We start from the raw sequence: 22,775 nt of genomic DNA, 5'->3' as shown, positions 1-22,775 counted from the left end.
TAATCAGAAGACGACACCGCCTTCGGTTAGCATCGGTACGAGGGGCTCAACGCATCAAGTCGATCGATATGCATTACGATGGAGTCCGCTGTCAGATATAGAAATGTATCGAATCTGTTACCAAATTGACGCGACAAAGAGACCGACATCAGCCTATCACCGTTATGTCCTGTTAGTTCGCGCCCTGTCAAGAACAACGGCGGGACGTTGCATATCGCGTGGAGACTCGGATATCGATGGCAAAAAAGGAGTTGTCCCATAGAATCAAGGCACCCGAACCGGCAAGTCACTGTAAAAACTTTTTTTCTTGGTTTACCCTTTCCCCTCCGCGGGGTTTGTCTAGGTGCTCCTTAAATTCAGTAGATAGAATCATCGGTTCCTCCTCGTCTGTAGAAAAAGAAAAAAAATTTTGCCATCTCAATTGCTCTCTTACCACTCGCTTTGCCACCGAACAATCTCTGCATCTCTGCAATTAGTTGGTTTTCTTTCCGCTCGGGTTACGGAACCGAAAGTCGACGCATAAGGTACTTCGAACGGATCGCCAGGGTCAGTCAACTTATTCGGTGACTCATAAAGCCTGTTTCGTTGCGGAATTCACTCGCGCCCAATCAATTTTTCCAATTCCGCATATCCTATTTAATACCTTTTCTTTTTCCTTGATCACTTCCCTCGCAAATCACGCAAAATCATACATCAACGCAATAATGGGTTCTGTTGCGCCTTCTCCCGCCGAGCTCGACGCCTCCGTCGTCAAGGTCACCCGCTCGACCAACCTTCGCGATGTGCCTCTTCCTGGCTCTCCCGAGGAATTGAGCCACTCCCACTGCACCGACCACATGGTCACTGCTCGTTGGACTGTCGCCAATGGCTGGGAGACTCCTGAAGTTCGGCCATTCGAGAACCTGAGCATCCCTCCCACGGCCTCGTGTCTGCACTATGCCACCGAATGTTTCGAGGGTATGAAGGTGTACCGGGGATTCGATGGCAAGCTGCGTCTGTTCCGGCCCGACTGCAATGGCGAGCGTCTGATGAACAGCGCCAAGCGCACCTCTTTGCCCTCGTTCAAGTATGAGGAGATCAAGCGTCTCATTGCCAAGTTGATGCAGATCGATGGACCTCGTAAGTTTGAACCCGAACCCGATTGCTGGATGTGACCTCCGAGCTTCGATGAACTGACAAACCCTTCGTCTTTTGTAGGTTGGCTACCCAAGGATCAACCTGGTCGTTTCCTCTACCTCCGTCCCGCGTTGATTGGCAGCGGCCCACACCTCGGCGTCCAGACTCCCAAGGAAGCCCTTCTTTTCATCATCGCCGTGCCGTGGCCTGACCCCTCGAAGAAGCAGTCCGAGCAGCCTGGTGTTCCTCATGGATTGAAGCTTTACGCTTCTCAGCCTGATAGCATTCGTGCTTGGCCTGGTGGTTTCGGATACGCCAAGCTCGGCGCGAACTATGGTCCGTCGTTGCTGGCGCATGGCAAGGCGCAGGAGCTTGGGTTCGATCAGGTGCTGTGGCTGTTCGGTGAGGATCGTCAGGTTACGGAGGCGGGTGCTAGTAACTTCTTCATTGTGTGGGAGAACAAGGAGACGAAGAAGCTGGAGCTGGTGACTCCTTCGTTGGAGAGTCAGCTCATTCTTCCGGGTGTTACTCGTCGTAGTGTGTTGGAGTTGGCTAGGGAGCGCCTGACTCAGTCGGTGGGCAAGCTGGCCCCTGTTGATGTTGTTGAGAAGCACTTCACTATCGGTGATGTCGAGGAGGCTTGGAAGGAGGGCAGGATCGTGGAGTCGTTTGTCTGTGGTACTGCTGTGAGTTTTCCCCTTTTTTTTTTCTACTTCACTCTGTGTGTATGGTGACTAACTGTGACATTCAGTACTTCGTCACTCCTGTCAAGCTCATCCGCAGCGGAGACGTTGATATGAACATGCAGGAGGCTGGTGTTGAACGCGCCGGATATGCCGCTCAGATCAAGTCCTGGCTTGAGGCCATCATGTTTGGCATGAAGGGCGAGGCGACCCATGAGTGGGGATACGTCATTGATGGTGAAGTTGAACAATAAGTGTTGACAGCGATGATGATCATGATGATGACGATGTTTTGCAGGAAGGGATTAGAGCTACTGTATATACTTGACTTTATTTCTCTGGTACTTTTTTAGAGTGGAATGATAGACTCATGTGACATGCCGCGTTTGTTTTGGACGGATGTCTCCGATGCTAGTAGTATTCTACAGTTGAACCCGATAGAAAGTGCAGCCATGAATTCATAAACAGGAACTAAGTTACTACTAATGAAGGTATCTATGTGGCATCCTTGCATAGATTTAAATTTCCACCAAAACACACTACTGAAAAAGTTATAGTTGATCTGTGCAGCCACATATGAGCTTATTGAATTAAATTAGTGGAGACTACTACATACTATATACAGTGCAGATAGCTTTAATACAGCGACATTCTGAGCATATATCATAATTATTATTGACTTTATTGGTATTTTGCCTTTCTTTGCTATTCACCAACTCTTAATCCTGAGGTATAAATACAAGCCCTCAACTCTATTACTTTCTTCAGTTTATGTCCCACACCAGCCCATCCCAGAGTAGTATAATCCAATCATCCAACAACTATGCGTCTTCTATATCTGCTTCTTCAATCGTACTATATATATATATATATATATGTCTTAACGGAAGTATTCAGACTAGCTAATATTACTATACTAACTATATATGCCGAGTTACCTCCGATTACCCAATGGACGACATCAACTCAAACGCCAATATATGCATGTGTCCTTTCGGAGTAAGTTGCTGGAACTCGACGATCCGAACATTTGCCCAGCGCTGAACTGCCTGCTAAATAGACTGAGTGCACCCTAAGCGAGGGTGATGATCCATCCAATAGCGCCGTACGTTTCGAGGCCTAATACCCTGGTACTGGGGACGATGATACTAATACTACTCATTTCCAGAATCACTTGTACAGATGCCAGTAGTAGAAATTGGCTTGTACCAAATATGAGTCAAGCGTGAATGGAGTGTTTTTCTGATAAAAAGTTTGCTATGTTCGGCAGCGTCAGTCAGATTATTGGAGTGGGATTGTTGGGGCTATTAATCAGTAGTAGTTGTACTAAGTACTAAGTAGGAACGATAATATATTCCACGCCGCTTTAGCTGTGGTAGTAAAGTCACCTACTTTCTAGCAGTTGCTAGTCGCTCCGAATCTGCAGTGCCAACCCGGAGATCGAGTCTACTAGTCGTATCCACTACTATCATTGTTATAGGGGTTGTGAGCATCTATAATTTGAGTGATACTAGTCATATACTGTGTATGAAATCGTGCATAAATCATTGATGCCGTCTCAAGCCTCTCCCATATCTACACGATCTTGCGTGGAGTCGTCTCCCAGATCTACCACCATCGGAGCATACTCTCCTAGCTCGTCGTCTTCATCATCATCGTGCATGTCAAGCTCCACCTGCTCACCATCCTCCAGCTGAACCATACCCCGCCGAACAAAGACTTCACGGTTCAGCTCCCAGTCATATTCCTCCTTAACCCAAGCCTCGAGCTTGTCAAACTCAGCCTTCACCAATGACTCCGTCCCATCGACGACCTCATAAAGCGACCGTCTGAACTTCACAAGTAGTCTTCGCAAGAACTCACCACCTTCCTCACCATCAAGGTCAAACAGTCCCCCTTCGACATCATCACACCTCTTGAGCTGCAGTAAAAGCAACCTCAACACCCCAGCCACCAGGGTCTCTCTATCCCGTATAGCCGCCCGACACGTCAGAATCAACTCCAACAGCCTCTTCCACTGCTGAAGGCAAGAGTAATTCATGAGCGTCAAGATCATCAAGAACGCAAACTGCAATTCCCCGAGCACCTGATCCTCCCCAGCCCTCTCATCACCCTCAGAAACCCTGTGTATCAGATCCCCCAACGCCCACGAGCGATCCTGCGCCGCCTCTGTCCTCTCACGTCCAATAGCCCCCTCCCGCCAGGTCCTCTTCAAATCAACCGGCAGAAACCCAAATTGACTCTCCTTCTCCCCTGTGACCTTCTCCAATTCCTCCGTCGCTTCCGCCGAATCCATAAGCCCAGGTATAACATCCGTATCCCTCTGCGCCGAGCTAGCAGACGTAACCATCCACCGCGGCCGACCATCCACATCCAGAGCCGGATCACCCACAACGCGCGTCAACAGCCGCGGCGTCAAATTATTCGTCAATTCCTTCCAAGTCTGTCTTCCTTCTTTCTCATCCTCTTCGTCGACTTCAAGCTGTACCGGATGTCCAGCATTCTGTTGCGCCAAAGCCGCCGGTGAGACTCGACTGCGGTACCGGAACAATCCTCCCCTTTGCCATATAGCTCCCAGATTTGCTTTATGGCGCATCGCTGCTTGTTTGTCTGTGTCGCTGTCGATGGTTAAGGGGGCTAGGGTCTCGGTGTCGGTGTTCCATTTCCAAACGATTATGTCGGCGCCGGGGTGCGAGGGGGTGCTAAGAGAGAGAGCGCTGCCGGTTTGGGCTTCGCTAAGCTTGGTAAGATCACCGACGTAGAACCAGCCGCCACTTCGGAGGGATAGACTCTCTGTTGTTCCGGTGTAGAGGAAGTGCCATCCTGAGGGGAGGTCGCGGATTCCGTGGAAGTTGGGGGTCGAGGTGAAGGTTATGAGGTCGATGCCGACAAAGGTCTTTGGTGGGAGGTGGGGGACGAGAATCGTAGGGGAGGGCGATAATGTGGATGTCATATCTGCCTTGTGAATATCGTTAAATGTGAGTTGGATTTCTTAATGGTGGGATAGCTGTGTTTAGTCGTGTCGCATGTGAAAAGATCGAATCGCAAAGCTGACGTCAAACCAGATTAAGGCCGGATGGGGTAATGGCAGTTGATGTTGGTATATCACGGAGTATGGCGGAGGGAGTAATTAATGCATAGAAGTTATTTGAGGAGACTAGAATCGACGTGTAAGAAAATGTGGTAGGGACAGGAAGGTGGAGGGGAGCTCTGGGTCGATCGATAAAATGTGCTTATCTTAGCTTGATTGCGGGATAAGGAGCCCGGCTACGGAAGATCAAAATCCAGTTGCTCGCCAGACCTGAAGACTTACGTTAACAAGTACAAGATATATCGAGGTGCAGGAAATAGCCAGCGTCAAGTTGCAGGATTCTATACAGATTTTCTATTTACTGGGATTCTCTACACATACAAGTTACACTCAAGGACCACATCAGTTCTAGGTTCAGTTATATTGACTATAGCAACCGCCACACAGACAGTAGACTACCTAAATCCAGAACCGAAAGACACACTTTTGGGTATGTAATAAATTGAAGACCAGGCGATAAAGGCCGTTCTTCGCGTTTATTCCATCCACATACGGCAAGCAAGGCCAAGTCCGCTCCAATCCAACCATGCGGAGAAGCTCCGCACAACTTGGAAGAGATGAACCCGCACATGCTTACAAACGACGACCACGGCGACCACCCTTGCGACGAGTAGAGTCGGAGGGAGTGGGGGTGACGTCCTCGATACGGCCGATTCTCATGCCGGAACGGGCAAGAGCACGGAGGGCGGACTGAGCACCGGGACCGGGGGTCTTGGTGCCGTTACCTATATCTAGTATTAGTGATTGTTCTCTCGAGTTGGTGCTTTCATAGCGCTCGTTCACATACCACCAGTGGCACGGATCTTGATGTGGAGGGCGTTGATGCCAAGCTCCTTGCAGCGAGCAGCAACATCCTGAGCAGCCAACATGGCAGCGTAGGGGGAAGACTCGTCACGGTCAGCCTTGACCTTCATACCACCGGTGACACGGCAGATGGTTTCGCGACCACTGTTATCCCAATCAGTTAGCCAACTGTGTCCCGCCAAGCAGCGTTTTGCGACAATTCACGATATCCGACTCCCAAGTCCATTGCGGGGCGCAAGATGTTCTCCGGAGAACGGATATTCGTGCAGTCCATAATCGGGTATTTCAAGATGTGACGAACCTCAGATCGGTGACGTGGACGAAGGTATCGTTGAAGGAGGCAAAGATACGGGCAACACCGAAAACGAGCTTGCCTGCAAATCATCTCAAATTAGACATGGTCTCGATCGCAAGTTTTTAGAGTGCATTGGGTTGTACATACCATCTCCGGCCAAAGGACCGAGAGAGACGTTCTCCTTGGCAGCACCGGCGGTCTTCTTGGGAGCCATTTTGTCGACTTGCTGGGGTAGTGGGATGGAATATGAAAAGGAAGGAAAAAGGGAAGTTCGATAGGCCTCAAATGGCTTGGATACAGAAAATGACTGGTGTGTGCCCTACCCACGGCGGCTCACATTCTGATTGGCTGAGAGATGATCAAGGGCGGTGGGCAAGCGAGTGTTGTAGCCTGAGGCCGCGGAACCGCGGTGAATCAACTCGATGACTCTTTCTGTGACAGGCGTTGTAACACCGGATGGGCAGTCGGCCCGGTTTGGTGCTCCTCCCAGCACTATTTAAAATTTCTGCTGCAACCTCCCGAGCTATAACTTTCTTCTTTCTCCTCATACCCAATCAGGCAGACAGTCGGACTCTGTGGCTTTGTCTGCTGGCTTGTTTATTGGCTCAATTGAGCGTGTCGCGCAGCCTAGTTTCTCACCAACAAACAAGACTGAACGAGGACTAATCCAACCAGCAAACATGGGCTTCACCAAGGAATCAGCCACGATCGGCATCATTGGCATGGGAGACATGGGCAAGATGTACGCCCAGCGTCTGAGCGCTGCCGGATGGAGGTAATATTTAAACAAGTGTCCTTCCCAGTCAGTTGTTTCCGATTATCACCCTGGTGGTGTGTGTTATTGTAATAGGTGAGCATCCCCTTTTGTTCTTATCTCTCTCGCTTTCCCCTTGCTTCCTCTCCCCCTCTTTGGATGATGACTTGAGTGCATTTGGCTCGAGTATGGCCTGGAGGTAAGCTTTCCTACCTTGGTAGGTTTGCGACTCCGCCAGACCGTCAATGATGTAACATCTCAGCTACCTATATTTCTTTGTCTGAAACCCAAAGCTATCAACATTTATGATGATTGATTCACACATTTGCGCATAATGGGCTTGTGCTAACCATTCTGCCAAACTAGGTTCTCGCGTTGTATATCTTTAGAGCAAAGCATCAAGCCGGACTGGATTAGCTATACTAACTATTTACTCTTCTTATTTATCAAGGATTAATGCATGTGACAAACCCGACTCGTATGAGCGTCTTATAAAAGAATTCGAATCCACAGTACGTCCATGATACTTCACAGCTCGCGCTGTCCAGACATAAACTCATCCATTCATAAAACCAAAAAGCAAAATGTCACTATCTTTCCCAATGGCCACCTGGTTTCCAGAATAAGCGATTACATTATTTACAGTGTAGAGGCCGGTGTCATCGACAAGGTAGTGGAAATGTATGGCCCGTGTATGTATTTCAAGTTGCAAAGGCTTGCTTGCTTGCTTGCTGCGCCCTTATATTTGCATCATGAATTTGAAATGTGCCTGTCTGACTTGTGGAAAATCACACAAAAAGCTACCAAGGTCGGTGCAATCGTCGGTGGTCAAACGTCCTGCAAGGCCCCTGAGCTCGCGGCTTTCGACAAACACCTTCCCAAGGACGTAGAGATCGTATCATGCCATTCGCTACATGGCCCTCAAGTCAACCCCAAGGGTCAACCTCTGGTACGCTGCTGTCTGCCTGCTTGCCTGCCTGTCTGTTATTTGCTTGGAGCATATTATATGCCCTCAAGACCCAAGATCGCACAGGACAATGTATGATAACATAACGCCCGTTTGCCTTTTTTTGTGTCTAGGTCTTGATCCAGCACCGTGCCTCCGATGAAAGCCTCAACTTCGTCAAGGAAGTCCTGTCATGCTTCGAATCCAAGTTCGTTTTCCTCTCCGGAGAGATGCATGATCGCATCACGGCAGATACCCAGGCCGTCACCCATGCGGCCTTCCTGAGCATGGGAACAGCATGGCAGGCCAACCAGCAATTCCCCTGGGAGATTAACCGTTGGGTGGGAGGCATCGAGAACGTGAAGATCAACATCACCCTACGCATCTACTCCAACAAGTGGCACGTGTACGCCGGTCTTGCCATCTTGAACCCAGCGGCGAAGAAGCAGATTCGGCAGTATGCAGAGTCCGTGACGGATCTGTACAAGCTCATGATTGAGGGCCGCCGAGACGAACTCAAACGCCGTGTCAGAGCTGCAGGGGAGGCCGTTTTCAAAGCGGGTACCAACGGCCAGGATCTGCTGTTGAAGGATGAAGTCCTCGACCGTTTCTCCCTGTCAAACCGGGAACGTGAGCAGGCTCCTCCGAACAGCCATCTCAGTCTGCTTGCCATCGTTGACTGTTGGTCCAAACTTGGAATTGTCCCCTATGATCATATGATCTGTTCCACGCCTGTGAGTTGCTTTGTCCCTTGCTTTCCATGGCGTTCCTGCCTTCATCTTATTTTTTTTTCTGTTATTCCCCGCGCAATTTATGCGATGTAACGTTGCTTTAAAGTCAAAGTCTAATCATCGCGCGCGCATGTGCGTGCAATCTATATAGCTTTTCCGTCTCTGGCTGGGCGTCACGGAATATCTCTTCCGCAATCCCGAACTCCTCGAGGCGGCCCTCGACACTGCAGTCGACGATAAGACGTTCCGTTCGGATGACCTGGAATTTACCTTTGCAGCTCGCGTGAGTACCAACCCTGTTTAGCTTCAAAAAAAGACCCTGGCCGCGTTTGTGCGGTTTTTATTCCAGTCCAATGGATATGGATGGGAACCCAACCCCTCCTCCAATGCACATTTATTCCGATTTGTACAACAACAGCACCACTGACGTCATTCACTATAAATTCGTGCAGGCATGGTCGGACTGCGTATCGTTCGGTGATTTCGAATCCTACCGCGACCGGTTCGAGCGGATCCAGCAGTACTTTGCTCCCCGATTCCCCGAAGCCGTCAAGCTGGGCAACGAAATGATGAAGACCATTCTGGAGAAGACTGCAACGGGCCAAGCCTAGTATAGGAGAAGACACACCGAAAGAGATGAAAATCGAGTAATGCCAATGGCTCCTCCCTAAGTCTAAAAGCCCAATCACAAGAAGAAGCCGGCTAGGGAAAGTCGGGTAGCGCGCCTAGAGTAGGTGGATGTCTCTGCGCCAGTCCGGCAGGATCGGAGAGGGGGGCAATCCATAATAATCATACTCATAATAATACACTAATGATATTAATAATAATGTGTAATAGGCAGCAACTGTCTCGCTCGTTGGATAACAACGACGACTGGTAACAACAGTGCAACTTTGGTAGACGTACGGTTAGTATCCCTTGAACTAATCGCAATCGGGCAGATAAGGGTAACCCTTGAAATGTTGTTGACAGGGTTTCCTTCCCGAGGTCGAACGAGAGGCATGGAAAGTCATGGATCTTTCTTTCTTGATGTCAGGCAAGAATGGCTATTATTGTTTTCCCCCTTAACTGTCGTTGTTCCGTGTGGTTGGAGCAGCACTTGGTATGCTGAATGGGTATGTATGTATGTATGTACGTAGTAGTATGTTTTTGTTCACGCGCGCGGGGGCTCAGGTCGCTCGCACTCTTCTGCGCACGGAATATTCCACCGTATCGCTATGGGCTGGGCTTTATCCATTTAGGGCAATTCGCATACGTTTCATGGGTCCCGCTGTGGCAGTCACTAAGATGCTAAGCCAGGATGTTATTAGTCCAAGCGGTAGCTAAAGGTACTAGGCTGCTTGGTGTCGTATCTTTGAGAGGTGCCAAAACTCTGGAATGGGGATCGGAGACCCAATCCGATCCCAACAGACTTGAGGAGGGTAGTATCGTTCTTGGTCCTCTTGCATGAATAGATAATTAAGTAAAGTGTGTGTGTGTGTGTGTGCGCGCGCATTTCGAAGCGACTAGCTACTGCTAGAGCCGAGATCTTATATTACTTGCATGACCTGCTTTGGGAAAACAAAAGGTTGATCTGTATGCTGCATGACGTTTTGAACGGAGACCCTCCTTTGAGGCTTCAGCCCCGGGTCGTGGGAAATCCGCGGTTCCGGTAGGGGAGATGGATTTACGGAGTACGTCGGATCATTTTAATCAATTGTTCTCCGGATGGATACTAAACTTTGAATGCCATGAGTCTCGAGCGAGAAGGATAAGATTCGCAAAGATATATGGTAGTATTGGTAAAGGTCCGGAGCAGACCGTTTTTCTTGGGGCACGTCGAAGGTTGTGCTCGATCAATTAATCTTGGCATCGATGCACTGCTAAGTCCAAAGCGGTTGGTTGCAGCCTAGCTGGATATTGATAGTTCATGAACTTGTCGTATACAAAGTAATTTAAAAGCGCTATCTGTGCGGACCAGGCCGTCTTGTGGCGTAGTGTCGTATCTGCTGGGGTATGCTAGGAAGATTACGATCCAGGCTATGGCGCTTCCTGGCCTGCATCATCGTCTGCATGGCCATTGTCTTTTCAAGCCACCAGATGATGTAGTGGTCGTCGAAGTGGGGTATCACATGGCTGCACTATTTGCATGGCAAAATTTTTTTGCTTGCGAGGTGCTAAGAATAACCGAGCTGTGGACTGATCGAGTTTGGAGGCGTCGGAGGCTCGGAGAAGTCTTGCGTTATTGGCCTAGTCCGCCCTAGACGAGTCACAATAATGACAGCTTCAGGAGCCCAAAACATAGGGGGCGTCCGGCCCAGGGTGGTCCTGCTTCTTTTCTGAAACCATGCTGCGCAACCTTTCCCCATATACTTTTCCATGTCTGTACTCCGCTGCACGCAACAGGCCATACTGACTGTCGGTCAACCCATGAGAACGTGCGGAAATTGCTGAGTTGTTCATATGCTTTGGGAGACGCGTAGAAAGCGTATAGGGATACGGTGTTCGTCCGTCCTTTGGTTGCATAAACCATGGCCATGATTAGACTTTTTTCATCTTGCCCACCCCCTCTTGGTTTCCCATTCGCCTCGAACCCCTTTTTATGGGAAAAGAAAAAGGGTTAAGCCCAGCATTTTCCAACCCAGGGTTGCCCGGCTGTCCTATTTCAAGAATGGTAAAACAGCCGTCGCGAGCCCTCGCAATCGGCGAAGACCTCGCCCGTGGAAAGCCAGTAAACGAAGGTCCCGTCTCCCGGCTCGACCGTGTGATTGGATCCGCTATTCCGTCGGCCCACCCCTGGATGAGCAGCGAAAGAACGCCAGGATCGGTGAGAATACGACTGCTTCCGAGATCCGAGAACTTGGTCTTAGCTACGGAAGGCGGATGCTGATTGGCAGCGGTGGTCCTGCACAGGATTCGTGCGTCCGAGAAAGTCGTGTGGGTGACCACTCATGCCTAGTGACGAAAGGGTCCATGATTGGCGCCAGGAACATTAAGCGGACTTGAGAGCTCGATGATAGCAAGTAGCAGTGGACTTGATAGTAAGTAGAGAACCTGTAGCTAGCTATTACACCGGAGCCACTTTGTAAGTAAGAACTCAGTTTTGAGAAAAGTAGATGAGTGGCTACCGATGACGATGCAATGATAATAAACAATGGTGGTGGTGGTGGAAGAAGGGGAGAAAGCTGAGTGAGAGATGGAAAAAACAACCGGGATACCTGTATCTGGATAGAACTTACAGTACTAACTTAGGTACTCTTACTCCGGTTCGCCTTCCGGAGTACTTTTACTCCGGTCTCTGGTATGAATGGAGGATAGATCATTTTACCATAGCCTCCTGGGATTGAGAACAGGTCAAGAAAGGTGTAACCAAACGACGAAGCAATATCTAGTTTCGTTTGTAGATGATGGATGGACCTTCAACAAACGAACAACAGATGCGTGCCAGTGAGGGAAGGGGACCGGGGGGAGGGAAGAACAACAGAAGGAATAACAAGGGAAAAAGGACTGAGTTGATGGGTCCGGCTGCAGGCTGCAGTCTGATTGATCAGCTGCTGCTCTCCGACCCAATTGGCATGTCTCCATCCATTGAACGGTCGAAAATCATGATGCTGGATTCCCGGCAGAAGTTCCTTTTCGCCTTTTTTTTGCCCCCCCTCTCTACAGTCTACGTACTGTGTATTACTCTTCCACCCACCCACCCACCCACATACACACACACACACTCACACACCCCCTCTCCGAGAGAGTCTGTCGGACTGTCTTTCTAACTAGTAACTACTGTACTAGTGTCCTTCCTTCCCTCCCAGAAACCCACACCCAGTCACCCACCCCCCCCCCCCCCCCCAAGAAACCCAAATTCAATCCAGGCTCCTCTCCCCGTCTGCAAATAAGCACCCAAACGAAAGTTGCGCATGGACCCAACTCCATGGATATGGCATAGTCCCATCCTGGTTTGATTAAATTGCCCACTAGGCAGTCATCGTACCTTGGGTTGGAAATCCCCCTTCTCCGGCTGCTAGTATGATTTGGGACATTGCTGGGCTCAGTCTCCAGCGCTCTGTCTGGGCACAAGCTGGCGAGCACAGACCATGTGGCCATTCCACTCCAAAATATGTCCACTGAGAGGTCGGAGAGGCGTGGCAGCTGGGGGAACTTTAAATTGGGAAAAACCCGAAGATTTTCGCCATGGTTGATCTGAGAAAAAATCAAGGTACCCGCTTGCCTTGCGCGGTGGGCATATCTATCTGACAATCGCCCATTTTGATTGACGATCTTCTCCTTTCGTGGGCCCAATCTTGCTTCCTATCGCTGTTGGATCTGAATAGACTCGATTGCCTTCACTCGCCCTTCTGCCCTTTCTGTCTCCCTGGCAGCTGCTAGTCTGTCCATCGGAGGGTGTTCGCCCGCATGGTAGCGTGATCTTCCATCTCTTTCATCGTTGTGATTGCCATGCAGATCTGTCGCATGGCATCTGTGGCACATCACTATGTGGCTTAGGACAATCATGCACCTTTCGATTCTTCAATTGCTCTAAGTATGAACAGCCCTTGTTTCCCCTGTCCCTCCAAACATGGCACCTATGCTCTAGCAATCCCTTGCCAAATGGACGTGACCGCGGTACCCCCGTCGTCGTCGAGACCCATTGATGGTTCATGACGAACTTGGGGGCACTTGCAGTCTTGTATACCGAAAGAATTCCAGTAGATGTTGATTTTCCAAAAGAATACTTGGTCTTTACTGACAGAATCTGTCTGCGCAGTGATGTTTCCCATCTCGTCTATCTATGAATATCAGATTTCCAGCATAAACTGCTAAGATTCCAGCATCTACACTCCCAGGAAACCTCCACCAGAAGGTGTCGCCCACACGCAATCCTGGTTACATTCTATTCAGGACAGTCCTTTTGTGATACTATTCCTTTGGTATCCTTATATTCTTTCTCATTGTATTATTCGTGAAGTGGCTTGGGCCCGCTGTCTCCTCTCATTTCCTCTACATCTACACTGATTCGACTATCAATTACCTATACCTTCCTTCCCTCAAAACCTAACATTGAAACGATCCTTATTACCCTCCAAATGAAGTTTTCAAATCTCTTTGCTGCTGCAGTCGCTGCCTTTGGTCTGGGTAAGTTCTTCCTTCTGAAGTCATTGTACCTGCTGAATTGGCTGACCGTATCTGTTCAGTGCGCTCAGGCTGCAGCCAAATAGTCAAGCACAGGCCCTCAGAAGGTGCAGGTGTCTCCTATAGCATCAATGTACCGAAGAATACCTCTTCGACGGGCTCTGGCCCCATCTTTCTCCAATTAGAGGCACCACCTGGTGTCAAATGGTTTGCCCTAGGTCAGGGGTCGCAAATGACAGACGGGAACTTGTTCATCGTCTATGCGGCATCCAAACACAATGTCACCTTGTCCACTCGGAGGGCAACTGGCCATGTGCAACCTCTTTATGACCCGAGTATCGAGGCATATCTTCTCGAAGGCTCCGGTATCCACGACGGGGTCATGACCGCTAATATCCGTTGTGATAACTGCACAACACTTGCTAATGGAGAGAGTGCACTGGGCAATTCCAGCACCTGGATGTGGGCCTTGACGCATGGCCCCCCGATGATGTCCAGCAACGTATCCCAGCTGTTATACCAGCATGACTGGCACGGCACTTTCACCTTGAATACCACTTGGGCAGTTGGAGGCAACAATACCAACCCCTTCGTTGTCCCGATGGCAACCATGCACGAGCTTTCGGCGTACACCCATCAGCAGCAAGTCAGCGATACCATTCTCCACAAGAAACGAATCGCTCATGGCGTGATGACTTCAGTGGCCTTCGTCCTTCTCTTTCCCAACTTCGCTCTTCTTTTGTACATCGTCCCTTCTCGGCGTACAGTACCGTGGATTCATGCTCCTCTGCAGCTTTTTGCTGTGCTCCTAGCGTTAGCTGGGTTTGGAGTCGGTGTCTCTGTCTCCAAAGATCTGCAGGAGATTGGAGGCTACCACCCGGTCATCGGTTATGTGGCGGTTGGGGGTGTTGTTTTGATCCAGCCAATACTGGGCATCATGCAACATCTCCACTTCCGCAAGACAGGAACAAGTTCGCTATATGGCGTCTCTCATCGTTACCTAGGACGATTTTTCGCGGCCCTGGGAGTCATCAATGGCGGAGTAGGGTTTCATTATGCCACTGCCAAAAACCCTGATATTCCTCCGGCTTCCCCTATTGCTTATGGCATAATATGTGGGTCAATGTTCATCATCTATGTCTCCGTCATCTTTTGGAGGAGATCGAAGTCGGCAACCAAGACCTCGAGGTTCAGTTTACCCTTCTTCCGACGGCGACAAGAGAAACCGCCGATCGCCAAACTTGAAAATAACAGCGACAGCACACTTTGTGGAAGTGGAGTTGTTGAGACGTCACGGGAGAAGTCATGGCTGCCATGAAGTTCCCGCAGAATATCACGATCATCATCAGCATTTTGTACTACCAAGCGTACATTTTCGTTGGGTCTTGCATATCCGGAGTTCGTCGTACTACAGCATCTTGCCATCTTCATTCGTTTTCCGATTTTCTATTCTCACCCCTGTCTTCATGTAATATTTCATTGCATCAACAGGATCTCTCACTTGTCTTCCACCCCAACCTTCGCTAATTTCATGCATTATATCTCAGAGAGATTCTTCTGTATATATACGAGCTAGCTCGTTTGACTACTTGCCATGTGTTTCATGACTATGTTGGTCTTTCGCGAAGAGGCATCGATCACGAAGCCCAATCAATTATATTTACTATTCAATCCTTTAAATGTATGGTAACGAAGTAGAGAATAAACACACATCCAATACTCAAATATCGGTGAGCAATCAGTAGTGGAGGCCACTGAAGCGACGACAAACTTGTATAGTTGCTAGGTTAAGTTAGTTAGCCTGAGGCGATAAGAGCGGGTTAGTCAGCTGGGGTCCGGCCTGAAACCACCAGCGGTGGGATTGGAGAAAGACCCCGGTCATTGAGGCAGATTGCTTGCTTCGTCCTCTAACTAGCATCTAGCGTTGTCATCTGCAGCCTGTGCTACATGTGATTTGATTCTTAGACGCCCTCAACCTTCCCGATCTTCCCCCCTCCCTCAGCCTCATCACCTTCGTGACCGCCGTGATTTTGTTTCCCCTCCCCTCCCTTTTGAGGTGCCCGCCGTCAGCGAATACGCCCATCGAGAGCAGTCGGTTTCCAGTCACCCCGAGCACTTCGATCGCTCCGATAGTCTCGGTAATCTTGTCGGCGAACTCAATGCAGTCCTCCGTCCCTTATTTCAATTGCGACAGGTGATACGCAATCCTCTCTTGCGGCTAGATGGAGCTCTATGGCGTCCGGACATAACTCAGCGTTCTCCGCGACGTCAATCCAGCACCGTGCTGTGGGTGATGGACGGTCATATAATAGCTTGGAGGATAACACTGCAGACGGTAGCTGGACCGAGTCCGCTACGCGAACCGGACGAAATGCTCGTTCGGAGTCTGGAGGCAGCGCGACCATTGGTCTCCGGGGAGGGTCATTAGCCCCTTCTTCGGGGGCCCCTGGTAGCTTCAGCTCCGAGCTGAAGAGCATGAAGACGTCGCGGAGCACTACCCCTCGACCCGAAGGTGTTCCCGCACGACGACCGAGCAGTCTAACGGAGCACGATGAATTGTCCAGCACCGAGGAGCGCCAGGCCGTGATCCGGGACAAGATCGCAAAAGAAATGAAAATCAAGACGGGGACGGAAAACATGCTCGAGGCGCTCCTGGCGAAGAACCCGAAACATACCAAAGATCAGAGGCTAAGGGTGGAATCGGAGCTGAGTTCATCCAACCGCAAGCTTGCCGAGCTACATCATGAACTGGAGGAGGAAATGCTACGTGCGCAGGCGCCGTCCACCCCTCCCCGAAGTCGACTCTCAAGCCTTTTTCAGAGCGGCTCGATGCGTTCGCCCACTCGGAACAATATACCGATCGAGGAGCAGCAGATCCCGGAAGGTGAAGCGGAAATGGAATCGCCAACATATGTGCTTGCGGAAACACTCCAGGCCCTGGAAATCGAGGGCATGTCCCCAGATTACTACGTTGAGCGTGCGAATAGTCTGGTGGAATTGTTCAAGAGACATCCTACCTTGAAGTACGACTTGGAGTGGTCGGTGTTTGGGCTCCGTGTGCAAATAATGCTCTTGAGCGACAGCAAGGAAGCCGTGGCCGCAGGGTATCGTTTGACTCGTTATGCCATCGCAGATCGGAAGTCGTTGCAAATCATCCGATCATTACATACAGACGAGCTGGTTATATTGTCCCTTGTCAAGGAAAGCAAGGCGAGCATCGAGCGTGAGCAGGCTTTGAAGTTTGTTAGAGCGTTTTTGGACGTTAAAGATGGCGTTCGGGAAATCTCGCGTGCTGTGGTCAGAACGATCGTCTCGGTTGCTGAACATTACGAAGACCGACTCCGGAATATTTCCATCATGACACTAGCCGAAATCTTGGTGAAGGATCCGGCACTAATTGCATACTCTGGGGGCTTTGCCACTCTACATGATGCTCTAGCAGAGGGGACTTTTGGCGCCTCAGAAAGTCTGATAGCAAGCTTCCTTCATGTCCTTGATACCCCTCACAGCAGGAAACATCTTCGGGGAGGGTGTGAGCTAGAGGCTGTTCTCGCACCGTTCACTGACTCCTTGTCGGATACTGTTCGCAATGGGCGCCTTAAATCGTCGGCTAGGGCGATCTCTGCAATGCTCAAGACGTGGCCAGGATTGATAGTTCTCGCGAGAAATGGGGCCCAGCCTTTGCAGTCACTTTTGGACTCATTACATTACCCTGATCCCCAGGCAAGGGATCTCATTATGGAGCTTCTGTTCGATGCGTTGAGGATTAAGCCACCTTCATGGTCCTCCTCATTCCTCGCTGGTCGGAGATTGACAACTTACGGAAGAGTAGCTAATCTCAGGACTGAGACTGATACAAAGCAAGCTCGAAGTTTTTATGATGACGATGGGAATAGATTTGATTTAACAGCACATTTCTCGACTCTTATCCTCGCAACCCTGGTGGATGCAGGATTGTCCAAGGTCAGTACTCCCAGTTCTGGGTTGTGGTAAACTGTTAACACGGTGCAGGCTCTTTCCGATCTCATTGAGGATGAAACGGACCTGTCTCTTAGACGCAAGGCGACGTTGCTTTTGACCGAAGTCCTGAAGCTGGCACATCACTCTCTGCCCCAGCATATCAGTGCGAAGCTCCAGGTCCTCCCGCATTTGCTACCAGCCGCTATAAAATTCGACGTCGACAACCACGATGTTTCCACCTCAACTATCTACCAGATCGAAAGCATAAACAGAACACTGGCCCGCTCTGTCGGGGGTGTTTCAAATGGAGCGGGGCGTTACAACGTTGACGTTGACATTTCTGCTTCCATACTTACTGGCGACCAAAACAAGGAGAAACTGAGTCCTGCCATGGATGAGACTCAGTTCCGCAATGCGATCCTGGAGACCCATGTTCTCAATACTGTGAATTACCTAAAGTGGAAGTGGGATCTGATCCACCGTATTGTTGAGGGACCTCTGACCAATCCCAAAAGACTGGAGGAAGGAATCAAGGGTTCAAAGTTCATGAAGCGACTTATGGGTTTCTACCGGCCATTCAAGTATAGGTTCTCTATGCTGCCGAACACAAAACCAAACCAACGTTATGTCCGCACTGGTTGTGCGCTGATGCGCACGCTGGTGCAATTACCCGAGGGCATTAAGTACTTGGCCGAGAACAAGTTCTTAAGGCAGGTTGCAGAGTGCCTTGCGCAGGTTGACCGCATGAGCGGGCTGACATCCTCCTCGCCATTATTCTCGAAAGAACAGATGACCAACACATTGAGCGGTGGATACTTTGCAATGCTGGGAGTCCTCAGTGGCGACGCCAACGGGCTTGCTATGATGGAGCGTTGGCACATGCTCAACATGTTCTACCATATTATTGAGCTTCGGGATCGAGACGACCTCATACAAACACTGCTCGGTAACATGGACTATGCCAAGGAGAGTCACCTACGAGTCATCCTCTCCAAGGCACTCACCACTGGCTCCAAGGAGATTCGCATATTTGCGACCAGGCTACTTCGAAAATATGCGGTCGGAAACGTTCCCCTTTCCTCACAGTCGGCCACTGGCAATGCGGACTGGGTGGTCAAGCTGCTCGTCACACAGCTATACGACCCTGACGTGTCGGTATGCCAAGTAGCTGTAAAGATTCTCGAAGAGGCATGCAATCAGCGTCATTATCTCGAGTTCGTGGTCAAGTGTCGCCCTTCCCTCGATCACTTGGGCGAAATCGGTGCGCCGTTACTTTTGCGCTTTTTGTCCACTTCAGTTGGATATCATTATCTGGATGGTCTCGACTACATTACACAGGAAATGGATGACTGGTTTCTAGGTCGTAACGACGCATACGTGGGCCTTGTTGAAGCCGCGCTATCGCGTGCCTACGTCGATCAACCGCGTCGGAACAGCTTTGTCCCTGAAGATCTTGTAGATCTACAGGACATCGGACTAGTGCCTCCCCATTTCTATAGAGAACTCGCTCGGACAGCGGAAGGATGCAAGCTTCTGGAGCAGTCAGGGCACTTCAATGAGTTTGCGTGGACCATCCGCGATTTTCAGCTGGATGAAGAAGACACAGAGGCTCTTCTCAAAGTGAAAGGTTGCCTTTGGGCTGTTGGTAATGTCGGCTCCATGGAGCTCGGTGCGCCGTTCCTTGAGCCTGATATTGTCCAACATATTGTGAAGATCGCCGAAAGCGCGGAGGTTCTGACGATGAGAGGAACGGCCTTCTTTGTTTTGGGTTTAATCTCGCGCAGTCGACATGGTCTGAAGGTCTTGAGAGATTTCGGATGGGACTCTGCTCTCGACCACAAGGGAAATTCTTTGGGACTGAGTTTACCGACCGACTTCAACAAGCTCTTCTTGGTATGTCTTCAATAGCCAGTACCTGTGCGCCAGCCATTAACCATCTTACTTTTGCAGGTTGATTTCCCAAGCCATTCCCGGAACCCTGACTCGAAGCGCACGTCTCAGGAGAAATTCAAAGAAGCCGCCATGGATACGGATCCAACCAATCAAAAGATCTTGAAATTGATAGTCGATATGGGTAATACCGTGTTATCCAAGCGGGCTGCGGCAGACCTCCACAAGTAAGGAACACACCTTCTATAGTAATAACCAAATGCGACGAAAGCTAACATAGCCCGAATCTACAGTCTCAAGTCGAAACAGCCCGATTGTTTCCACCAGCCTCACCTTTTCCGCAAGACGCTCAGTATCCTGGAAAGCCACCACTTCCGACTGCCTGCACGCCGCTTTGCCTTGGACTTGTTTGACAAGAGTGTCATGCGACGCATAGTGTTAGAAGACGATTCCGATTCAGACTCGGAGGCATCGTCTTCTCAAGTATCAAGCTAGATGGGCACGCCGAGTCTCTCGCTTGTTCGAACAATCTTCCTTTTAACGAACTACCATGCGTCAAGCTAGATCCACAAGCAAGCATCCGATGACCTCACGTTTGGAAATCTTCTTTCTTAGCCACATCCCCCTTTTATTTCTGTCTTCCTGGCTATGGCGTTGGATGGTTCCGGTCATGAGCAACGAAAGGATGTTAGCATATCATGTTGTTCTGCTCTATTCTACCCTTGGTTTCCGGCTTTCTTTTTTTTTGGCCGTTGATCCGATACCTTTGTCTGTGTTTCTTCTTTATCCACCATGCTTGCATCAAATCGAGAGTTTTGCTTTCACGGGGTTTGTGGGATTCTTTTTGCATCGATGATCATCATTCAATCTTATGAGTGCCCTCTGTTCTCGTTCGTGGGTAACATTGTACTGTATATACTTAAAGATTACCATTCACCTTTTCTCTTCAAGTCCATGGAATTTTCATCAATTCATTTATGTCTAATAGCTTAGCTACATTATAAGAAAAGATAGTCTTGGCTACCAGCCATGATATCGAAGGCGCGTCCCCGAACCTCGGATGACAGCCGGAAGGAGAGAGCTCCGGAGACCAACCAGCCCAGCTCGTCTCCACCCGTCAGTCACAGTAAGTAAGCCCAACAAAACATCGATCAATCAATCAATCAATCAATCAATCAATAAATCAATCAATCAATCAATCTAAGCGCCGACCGACCAACCGACCGACCCTGGACTAGATTCTCTACCTCTTTCCTCTATATTTGCCTTCTCCTCCTCCTCTCCGATCCCCACATCTCTACATACCGCGAACCTCCATGGAAGATGCCACCATGCCCAGCCCTCCACCTCCGCATCCCAGCAACGCTGCAGCAGAAGAACAAAACGGCGATGATCACCACCACCACACGCTGAACAACAACAACAGCTCACGCGACCCGCTCCTTTCCCGATTAACCTCCGCACATTCCATCATCCGGCTTATCCAATGCCCGCGCTGCTCGTTACCGCTCCGAACCCCGCTGCGCCTGCCCTGCGGAAACACGATCTGCAAGTCATGTCTACCGCCCATTCGGCAACGGACGGGGATTACTTATCCGGCGGATGAGGAGCGGAAACAGGGGTTTACGTGCTATTGGGGAGATGGTGCGACGAGCTGCTCGGGGGAACATTGTCTGGGGGATTGCGGGACGGATGTTTTGTTGGGGAGGGTGGTGGATGTGTTTGAGGAGGTTTTGGGGAAGGGGGGTAGTGATGATGGTGCGAGGTTTTGTGATGTGAGGTGGGAGGGGAAGAGGTTGGGGGGTGAGGATGAGGTGAAAGGGACAGAGGCAGACATAGGGACAGAGAAGTGTGTTGCTAGGATTGGGTGTGGGGATTTGTTAGGGGGTGTGTATGGGTTGGTTAAGCAGGGTCGTGTTGGGTTTGGGGATGTGCTGGAGGTGGAAGGTAATACTACATTCGAGGAGGGACAAGGGCAACAACTATCCTACGAGAGATTGAAGGAGGCAGTTCGGGGAGAATTAGACTGTCAGGTCTGCTACTCGCTTATATTGGATCCGTTGACGACTTCTTGTGGACATACGTTTTGTCGCGGATGTGTGGCTATGGTTTTGAATCATAGTGATTTGTGTCCGCTGTGTCGGCGCAAGTTGAATATGGCTTCGACGGTGCGGGCTGAGCCCGTTAATAGGAGGATTTCGGACTTGGTGGAAGCTTTGTTCCCTGAGCAGGTTGAGTCGCGTCGCGAGGATTCTTCTAATGAGGATGGAGTGGCCGCTACTGGCGATGGAGAACGGACTATTCCCTTGTTCGTGAGCTCGCTTTCGTTCCCGACTATGCCGACTTTCTTGCATATATTTGAACCGCGGTATCGGACTATGATCCATAGGGTCATGCAGACGAGGGATAAGAAATTTGGTATGGTTATGTATAATCGCTCCGGTCGGCTGCAGGAAGGTTTGGGCAGGGCCCAATTCATGCAGTATGGTACGGTGCTGGTGGTGGAGCGGTTCGAGCTACTCCCCGATGGGAGAAGCTTGGTGATTGCATCAGGGGTGTCGCGCTTCAAAGTGATGAGCTTTGAGATGGTGGATGGATATCATGTTGGCAGGATTCAGCGTGTGGATGATATTGCGATAACTGAGGAGGAAAGGCTAGAGTCTTTGGAAACGTCATCAGGAACAGGGGAATCGCTATCAGCAGCGTCAACACCACCGGAGTCTCTGCCCACGCAACAGCTTTTTCAGATCGCCTTGGATTTTATCGACAAAAGCCGTCGCGAAGGAGCAGCATGGCTCCATCCGCGAGTCTTGCTAGCATATGGCGAGGCGCCTACCGATCCGGCGGTGTTTCCCTGGTGGTTCGCCTGCGTTCTGCCTCTCTGGGAGGATGAGAAGTACAAGCTTCTAGCGACGACCAGTGTCCGGGATAGACTGAAGATGGTTGTGCGGTGGGTGAGGAAGTCAGAGTCTCGAGAGTGGTAGGTAGATGATCGGCCCCTTCATCAGGGCTTTGCTTTCATATCCTTCCTGGCTGGCGCTCACATTTTCTCTTGACAAGGTTGGCTCGGCCCCGACCATCATTCGCCTCGGTCTTATGACTAGCCGTCCCTCTCCTCGTCTTCTCCCTCGTGCCAATGGTTCTGAGCCCAGCTTTGACATACCTGGCCCCGTCTGCGGGAGTCTTTACGTCGTTCACGCCATTTTCCATGTCTGTCTCCATCTCATTTGGGTCTCCTCGTCCAGTTGATCCTGATCGCCGGCAGCGGACGCAGAGTCAGGATTCAGGAGGAAGCTATATCCCACAGACTCTCGTGATGGGGATATTCTTGGCTATCTTTGCGACGCAAATGGCGATCAATGTTGTCCAAATTCGGCGAGCCAGACGGCGAGAACCACG

At 50.2% G+C, this 22,775-nt stretch overlaps 7 protein-coding genes across 7 annotated transcripts; 5 read left to right on the top strand and 2 right to left on the bottom strand.

Moving 5' to 3' along the window:
• The first annotated feature begins 415 nt into the window (after positions 1 to 415).
• On the top strand, positions 416 to 2,207 carry BO79DRAFT_206989 (branched-chain amino acid aminotransferase, cytosolic). The gene is made up of 3 exons (XM_025682089.1): positions 416 to 1,119; positions 1,198 to 1,802; positions 1,868 to 2,207. Exons 1-3 carry the CDS (start codon positions 705 to 707, stop codon positions 2,051 to 2,053), a joined length of 1,206 nt encoding a protein of 401 aa, XP_025544105.1. The 5' UTR covers positions 416 to 704; the 3' UTR covers positions 2,054 to 2,207.
• Positions 2,208 to 3,356: 1,149 nt separating this feature from the next.
• Positions 3,357 to 4,752, bottom strand: BO79DRAFT_165935 (AAR2 splicing factor family protein; the record flags this gene model as incomplete). Its single annotated transcript, XM_025679281.1, has 1 exon — positions 3,357 to 4,752. The coding sequence occupies one exon, from the start codon at positions 4,750 to 4,752 to the stop codon at positions 3,358 to 3,360; it is 1,395 nt and encodes a 464-aa protein (XP_025544104.1).
• Positions 4,753 to 5,225: 473 nt separating this feature from the next.
• On the bottom strand, positions 5,226 to 6,279 carry BO79DRAFT_242812 (40S ribosomal protein uS11). Its single transcript, XM_025685234.1, has 4 exons — positions 6,137 to 6,279; positions 5,996 to 6,068; positions 5,678 to 5,838; positions 5,226 to 5,615 (listed from the first exon to the last, which is right to left on the bottom strand). The coding sequence occupies exons 1-4, from the start codon at positions 6,201 to 6,203 to the stop codon at positions 5,464 to 5,466; spliced, it is 453 nt and encodes a 150-aa protein (XP_025544103.1). The 5' UTR covers positions 6,204 to 6,279; the 3' UTR covers positions 5,226 to 5,463.
• A 390-nt stretch (positions 6,280 to 6,669) lies between these two features.
• On the top strand, positions 6,670 to 9,207 carry BO79DRAFT_165929 (prephenate dehydrogenase (NADP(+)); the record flags this gene model as incomplete). Its single annotated transcript, XM_025679280.1, has 7 exons — positions 6,670 to 6,764; positions 7,195 to 7,255; positions 7,324 to 7,435; positions 7,544 to 7,692; positions 7,824 to 8,423; positions 8,572 to 8,703; positions 8,873 to 9,207. 7 exons carry the CDS (start codon positions 6,670 to 6,672, stop codon positions 9,029 to 9,031), a joined length of 1,308 nt encoding a protein of 435 aa, XP_025544102.1. The 3' UTR covers positions 9,032 to 9,207.
• A 4,273-nt stretch (positions 9,208 to 13,480) lies between these two features.
• Positions 13,481 to 14,844, top strand: BO79DRAFT_137576 (cytochrome and DOMON domain-containing protein; the record flags this gene model as incomplete). Its single annotated transcript, XM_025678127.1, has 2 exons — positions 13,481 to 13,529; positions 13,589 to 14,844. The coding sequence occupies 2 exons, from the start codon at positions 13,481 to 13,483 to the stop codon at positions 14,842 to 14,844; spliced, it is 1,305 nt and encodes a 434-aa protein (XP_025544101.1).
• Positions 14,845 to 15,482: 638 nt separating this feature from the next.
• On the top strand, positions 15,483 to 20,323 carry BO79DRAFT_187675 (putative cytosolic regulator Pianissimo). The gene is made up of 4 exons (XM_025680555.1): positions 15,483 to 17,489; positions 17,538 to 19,379; positions 19,437 to 19,603; positions 19,670 to 20,323. The coding sequence occupies exons 1-4, from the start codon at positions 15,759 to 15,761 to the stop codon at positions 19,869 to 19,871; spliced, it is 3,942 nt and encodes a 1,313-aa protein (XP_025544100.1). The 5' UTR covers positions 15,483 to 15,758; the 3' UTR covers positions 19,872 to 20,323.
• A 67-nt stretch (positions 20,324 to 20,390) lies between these two features.
• Positions 20,391 to 22,515, top strand: BO79DRAFT_272716 (putative ATP-dependent protease (CrgA)). The gene is made up of 2 exons (XM_025687452.1): positions 20,391 to 20,492; positions 20,615 to 22,515. The coding sequence occupies exons 1-2, from the start codon at positions 20,406 to 20,408 to the stop codon at positions 22,358 to 22,360; spliced, it is 1,833 nt and encodes a 610-aa protein (XP_025544099.1). The 5' UTR covers positions 20,391 to 20,405; the 3' UTR covers positions 22,361 to 22,515.
• The last annotated feature ends 260 nt before the right edge of the window (positions 22,516 to 22,775 follow it).

The sequence above is a fragment of the Aspergillus costaricaensis genome (assembly GCF_003184835.1).
Source record: "Aspergillus costaricaensis CBS 115574 unplaced genomic scaffold BO79scaffold_3, whole genome shotgun sequence".
Lineage (NCBI taxonomy): Eukaryota > Fungi > Ascomycota > Eurotiomycetes > Eurotiales > Aspergillaceae > Aspergillus > Aspergillus costaricensis.
Note: the sequence above shows the minus strand (reverse complement) of the source record. Positions and strands in the feature narration are given on the sequence as shown.

Bases quoted from the DNA above. Each gene is read 5' to 3' on its own strand.
- BO79DRAFT_206989 (XM_025682089.1), top strand. From the start codon at position 705: ATGGGTTCTGTTGCGCCTTCTCCCGCCGAGCTCGACGCCTCCGTCGTC. The intron at 1,120-1,197 runs GTAAGTTTGAAC...CGTCTTTTGTAG, and splicing joins GATGCAGATCGATGGACCTC to GTTGGCTACCCAAGGATCAA. The intron at 1,803-1,867 runs GTGAGTTTTCCC...TGTGACATTCAG, and splicing joins CGTTTGTCTGTGGTACTGCT to TACTTCGTCACTCCTGTCAA.
- BO79DRAFT_242812 (XM_025685234.1), bottom strand. From the start codon at position 6,203: ATGGCTCCCAAGAAGACCGCCGGTGCTGCCAAGGAGAACGTCTCTCTC. The intron at 5,839-5,995 runs GTTCGTCACATC...TTGGGATAACAG, and splicing joins GTCCACGTCACCGATCTGAG to TGGTCGCGAAACCATCTGCC. The intron at 5,616-5,677 runs GTATGTGAACGA...TACTAGATATAG, and splicing joins CAAGATCCGTGCCACTGGTG to GTAACGGCACCAAGACCCCC.
- BO79DRAFT_187675 (XM_025680555.1), top strand. From the start codon at position 15,759: ATGGCGTCCGGACATAACTCAGCGTTCTCCGCGACGTCAATCCAGCAC. The intron at 17,490-17,537 runs GTCAGTACTCCC...AACACGGTGCAG, and splicing joins TGGATGCAGGATTGTCCAAG to GCTCTTTCCGATCTCATTGA. The intron at 19,380-19,436 runs GTATGTCTTCAA...TTACTTTTGCAG, and splicing joins ACTTCAACAAGCTCTTCTTG to GTTGATTTCCCAAGCCATTC.
- BO79DRAFT_272716 (XM_025687452.1), top strand. From the start codon at position 20,406: ATGATATCGAAGGCGCGTCCCCGAACCTCGGATGACAGCCGGAAGGAG. The intron at 20,493-20,614 runs GTCAGTCACAGT...ACCCTGGACTAG, and splicing joins AGCCCAGCTCGTCTCCACCC to ATTCTCTACCTCTTTCCTCT.